We start from the raw sequence: 5,714 nt of genomic DNA on the forward strand, positions 1-5,714 counted from the left end.
ACCGGCTGCGAGGAGGGGAGCAGAGAAATCAGGGGAAAGGGGCAGCGTCCTAACGCCTCCTCAGCCAATATGCCCTCCCCAAACTAGGGTAACTCCTTCTACCTCAGGAGTCAAAAAGAAGGAATTCATCGGGCGAGGACGTGGAGGAAAGAAAACGGGCCGCAAACGCCAGCATCCAAGCAGCAGCGGCAGGAAACAAAAAAAAGGAAAAGGAAAAAAAACCCCTCAGTCCCTCTGCTAAGGGGCGGCAAAGCGCACCGCGGAGAGCTGCTTCCTCGCCCCCATTTTAGGTGACCGGGGCGGGAGCGGGTAGTTCAAAGGCATAAACAAGGAGCGCAGGCCCTCATTCCTCCCCCTGCCTTTCCTCAAGCTAGCTTTGCCCCGGCTCGCCAATAAATCCAGCTCCGCTCCGCATCGCAATGGAAACGTGCTGCCGTCGCGGCTGCTGGGGCTGCCTTGCCCTCACTGAGGCGACGGCTGGGGCTGCCTTGCCCTCGCTGAGGAGACTACTGCTGCTGCTGCTGCTGCTGCCGCCTTGCCCTCATTGAGGCAGTGTGTGCCGCCGCCGAGGCTGCCTTGCCCTCGTTGAGGCGGCTGCTTGCCGCCGCCGCGGCTGCCTTGCCCTCACTGAGGCGGCAGTTGCCGTTGCCGCCGCCGCCGCCGCCGCGTTCCTGCGAGCGCTTGTGGCGCTGCGACAGGGGAGGACGGGGCTCGGGGCGCGCGGCGGCGCAGTGAGCATGCGCCGCCCGAGCCACTGACTACTGGATTCAGCGTCAAGGTACCCAGGCAAAAAAAAAAAAAAAAAAGGAAGAAAAAAAAAAGAAGAAGAAGAAGGAGGAAAAAAAAAGGGAGGAAGGAAAAATACAGGAAAACGGAATGAAAGAACGAAAAATGAAAGACGGCACAGGAGAGTAAAAAAGGGGTTGTAAACCGGACTACCAGGGAAAAGCAGCCCTCGGCTGGCGGGCAGGAGCGGCTCTGGCATGTGGGGATCTCCCGCACCAACAGGTAGGAGGAGAGGGGCTGCGGGGCGTTTTGGGGGTGCGCAGGGGGCTGCAGCGGCAGGTGCCTGTGGGGGGGGCTGCCCCCGGCCCGGCCGCGGGCTGGGGAGGCGGCGGCGGCGGCGGGGCGTGGGGGTCTCTGTGTGTGTGTGTGGTGTGTTGGGGTGGTGGTGGTGGCGGGGGGGGGGGGTGGTTGGTTATTTCTAAAGAAAAAGGGCGCGATGGGAGCGCCGGCAAGACAATGCCTCTGCCGCGCTGCCCAGCTGGCGGCCCGCGGGGGGCTCTCGCATATGGGCTCCGGCGGAGGCGGCTGCCAGGCGGCAGCAGCGCCCGGGCGGCAGCCTCGCAGCTCGGCGCAGTCCGGCCCTGCCTGGCGGTGTGTGTGTGTGGTGTGTGGTGTGTCTGTGGTGTGGTGTGGTGTGTCTGTGGTGTGTGTGTGTGTGTGTGTGGAGGCAGGGCCGGCCGCGCGGCGGGGACAGCTCCACAGAGGAGGGGAAGCGGCGGGGCTGGCGGGGGGGGGTGGTGGTGGTGGTTGGGGGAGGGGGGGAGGGGAGGGGGAGCCTGATTTCATGGTTTTTAAAACGATGCCATGATCTGATCAGCCTCTGTTTACACAGCAGCAATCAGGCTCTTTTGTGGACGGTAAGAATGGAAGGATTTTGCTGGGATTCAGTGGGAATATCCTTTGTGCACCCGAGGTGGCAGAGGAAACACTTCATGCGAATAACGGCGGAGCCCGATCGTGCCCGCTGTGGCTCCCGTCCCTGGCGCTGGAGGGGGAAAAAAACAGCAGCAGACAGTTCTTTAATTTATTTTGTTTTGCTGCATGAAATGTGTGCCGCTGCGATTCACTGGGAGGATTAGGAGGAATCGCGGAGCCCTAATTAGCTAAAAAAAAAAAAAATCCATTTAATATATGTTTATTTAAGCATAACCGAAACCAGCCCTTCCAAAAGGATCGGCGTTATATCTTGGGTGTGTTGCCTGTTTTTTTCTCAGTATCTACATTAACCGTTGCTTATTCTGAATTATGTCGAGGCTTTAAAGATTTGCATTAAAGCGAGGGGAGGGAGGAGGGAAGGAAGACCCTAAAGCATAGTGCTATCGTCTGTCTGGCATACCTGTTTATTTGAAAGCCTAAATGACAAAATTATGGTTTATAGGAGGAAGGGAGGGGGATAATGAACACTGTTTCTCTTACAATGTGCATGAACTAACACTGTGTGATTAATGTGCTTTGGTGACTTGGGTTAAAAAACATAAATTCTGCAGGGTTTCTTTGGGTGTGATCCGTATCAACACAGTAGCCGCCTCTATAAAACATGGACAAATACTGTAGCCAGAAAATAAATGTAGGTATGGTCAAAATATCAGAAGTCTTTGGGGATTTTTTTAAAAGATGTCAGTGATTAACTCTTGGACTTGCGAACTGGGAATCATTTGATTCATAAAATCTCTGAGGCTTTAACTGTAAAATTGTATATACTACCAAATATAAGGGGCACTGGTCAGTTCTGAAACTGTCACAAGCCAAATCTGTGAAATGCCAATAATGAAACATGCTAAACAGTAAGTGTAAAAAAATTGCCTCATGATTTTTAAAAACAAACAATAGTACTCAAATTTACAACTTCATTTGCTTCTCCATAAATTAACATCTTTGTTAGCACTTTCTGACATCATTTCTTGTTAACTTAAGAACTGATAGCTCGATTTTTTTTCAGATATTTTGATGGCATGACAAATCAGAAAGAAGAGGATGTACTGTGTGACTAGACACAAGATCAGTTCTGTTTGTGGATTACATTTGCAGTAAGATGTACGGATCTATTTTTTCCTTGTTCTTATATATAGATCATGAGACTTGACTGAGGCAATATACATATCATCCATCCATCTATGGCGAACTACAGCCATGCAGCTGACAACATTTTACAAAATCTCTCTCCTTTAACAGCTTTTCTGAAACTGACTTCACTGGGTTTCATAATAGGAGTCAGTGTGGTGGGTAACCTTCTGATCTCCATTTTGCTAGTCAAAGATAAGACCTTGCATAGAGCTCCTTACTACTTCCTGTTGGATCTTTGCTGCTCAGACATCCTCAGATCTGCAATTTGTTTCCCATTTGTTTTCACCTCTGTAAAAAATGGCTCTACTTGGACGTATGGGACTCTTACTTGCAAAGTGATTGCCTTTTTGGGGGTTTTGTCCTGCTTCCACACCGCTTTCATGTTATTCTGCATAAGCGTCACCAGATACTTAGCTATTGCCCACCACCGTTTTTACACAAAAAGGCTGACCTTCTGGACTTGTTTGGCAGTTATCTGTATGGTGTGGACCCTCTCTGTAGCCATGGCTTTCCCCCCAGTTTTAGATGTGGGCACCTACTCGTTCATTAGGGAGGAAGACCAATGCACTTTCCAGCATCGTTCCTTCAGGGCTAATGATTCCTTGGGATTTATGCTTCTTCTTGCCCTTATCCTCCTAGCCACACAGCTTGTCTACCTCAAGCTGATATTTTTTGTTCACGATCGCAGGAAAATGAAGCCAGTCCAGTTTGTTGCAGCAGTGAGTCAGAACTGGACTTTTCATGGTCCTGGAGCCAGTGGTCAAGCAGCTGCTAATTGGCTGGCTGGATTTGGAAGGGGTCCCACACCTCCAACCTTGCTGGGAATCAGGCAAAATGCGAACACCACAGGCAGGAGAAGGCTACTGGTTTTAGATGAGTTCAAAATGGAGAAGAGAATCAGCAGAATGTTCTACATTATGACATTCCTCTTCCTGACCTTGTGGGGTCCCTATTTGGTAGCCTGTTACTGGAGAGTTTTTGCAAGAGGGCCTGTAGTACCAGGGGGATTTCTAACGGCCGCTGTCTGGATGAGTTTTGCCCAAGCTGGAATCAATCCTTTTGTCTGCATTTTCTCCAACAGGGAGCTGAGGCGCTGTTTCAGCACAACCCTTCTTTACTGCAGAAAATCCAGGTTACCAAGGGAACCTTACTGTGTTATATGAGGGAGCATCTGTAAATCTTTAGCCTTGTGAAACACTACCATTCTCTGCTAAGCAATTGTGGCCTGTAGCCATGTCTTGAGAAGAAAATCAAGAATGGGATGTCAGCAGTTGTAAGGATTTGGGCAACATTCTGCAGTCTTTGCAATAGCTCACCTCTAATCCTATTTTAAACCTAAACATGTTCCTGCTGACCACTGCTGAAGGTTTGTAATTAAGAACAAAGGACTGAACTACTGCCCTGAATTCCTTTATGTGGTTGAAATCTAGATTATGAAAGTAGCAGGTGCTAAGTATCAGTGCTAAATGCTGTGTATATCACTACATAAAATAAGACCATCAAAAAGATTAGCATTGGACATCTTAATAAATTAAGTTGATATGAGGTTAATGTGTTGATAAAACTAATTTTAGACATCTGAAGACCTTTAAAACATTTCATACAATTATTGTTTTGCAAAGACTGAAAACTGGGGACTCAAGTACTGTAACTGATTAAAGATGTGCCATGCATTATTGGATTATCACACTTACAAATCTGTTTGCCTTGTGAGTAAGTTTTGGGGAGCATTCCAAAGCAGTATTTTTGTTCAGATTTAGACTTTACTTTTTTTCCAAATATATTACTCTTTCTAAATACCATTTTCCTTAACAGTGAAATTACTAACATTTAACTGTATTCTGTGGTTTTTGCTGATTTGGTATAAAGTTTAATAGACTCTTATTTATATTTTTTAAAAAGCTAGATATCGGTCTGTTAGGCAACGATAATGATAATATCCAGTCATAATTGAACAGTTATAATTATACAGAATAAACACATGTTGCCTTAAAGGGTTATCTAGTATCTTCCATTTTGTTTAGCATTGAAGCAAATAAGCAAGGAAAATTGAATCAGTAACTCTGGTCAGTCATCTGGGAGTGCATGAAAGATCACTTAGTCCTCTTTTTTTTTTTCCTTTTTACTCCAGTGGTTCCCAAAATCAGTATGCACATCACTGGGATGATATGATTTTTTTCTAGGTGTGCCGCCCTTTCTAGTTTGTTCTGAGAAACACAGGCAGTTGATGTATGTTTATATTTTAAGACAGCTGTCATGGGGAGACCGCAGCCTTAGTATGATATCTTGCACAATTTGTGAAGCATTTATTCTACTGAAGGCACAGTCTTGTTTATATTTTCTGCACATTTTGGTGTATTGGTTGTTTTAAATTATTTAAGTTTTAACTTGTGAAAGCATATAATATGATTTCTTAGTATTTTAGAAATACATTAGAGTCTGTGAGTCTTTCCTTCTTTAAGATACAGATGTGTGGATTTCAATATAAAGTTGCATTTGCCAAAATTTACCTGTGTAGCTTGTTAATTTTCTTGGAATAAAATTTTACATTTTTCCAGTTATACAATTAACCTTTTTTATTTTGTCTAGTGAGCTAGCATGAAGTACTGAGAATGTAGCCATTATGAATTATTATCCTTTGCAGTCACTGTATTCCCAAACTGTAAATGCATGAATGATGGGGACCACAGGATTGATAAATGATATAATCTACCGTAGCACTATTGTGTAGTTTATCATAATTACCCATCTATCTGTTTTAATATGTCAGTTATATTTAAAGTTACAACACAGTATTTGACATAAACTTCACAGTTTAATTTTGGAAAATGTGTATATTTGAAGCACAACATCATGAGTCGGTT

The 5,714-nt window shown here is 45.5% G+C and overlaps 1 protein-coding gene across 3 annotated transcripts; it reads left to right on the forward strand.

Moving 5' to 3' along the window:
- Positions 1-351: 351 nt before the first annotated feature.
- On the forward strand, positions 352-5,051 carry GPR85 (G protein-coupled receptor 85). Of its 3 annotated transcripts, XM_068933050.1 has the most exons (3): positions 1,323-1,377; positions 1,619-1,643; positions 2,726-5,051. In XM_068933050.1, exon 3 carries the CDS (start codon positions 2,901-2,903, stop codon positions 4,011-4,013), a length of 1,113 nt encoding a protein of 370 aa, XP_068789151.1. In that variant the 5' UTR covers positions 1,323-1,377; positions 1,619-1,643; positions 2,726-2,900; the 3' UTR covers positions 4,014-5,051. The 3 variants fall into 3 exon arrangements, with proteins under 3 accessions (XP_068789144.1, XP_068789151.1, XP_009687809.1); XM_068933043.1 differs by lacking the exons at positions 1,323-1,377; positions 1,619-1,643 and adding an exon at positions 352-1,008; XM_009689514.2 differs by lacking the exons at positions 1,323-1,377; positions 1,619-1,643 and adding an exon at positions 1,669-1,976.
- The last annotated feature ends 663 nt before the right edge of the window (positions 5,052-5,714 follow it).

Source organism: Struthio camelus, chromosome 1 (genome assembly GCF_040807025.1).
Source record: "Struthio camelus isolate bStrCam1 chromosome 1, bStrCam1.hap1, whole genome shotgun sequence".
NCBI lineage: Eukaryota > Metazoa > Chordata > Aves > Struthioniformes > Struthionidae > Struthio > Struthio camelus.

Bases quoted from the DNA above. Each gene is read 5' to 3' on its own strand.
- GPR85 (XM_068933043.1), top strand. From the start codon at position 2,901: ATGGCGAACTACAGCCATGCAGCTGACAACATTTTACAAAATCTCTCT.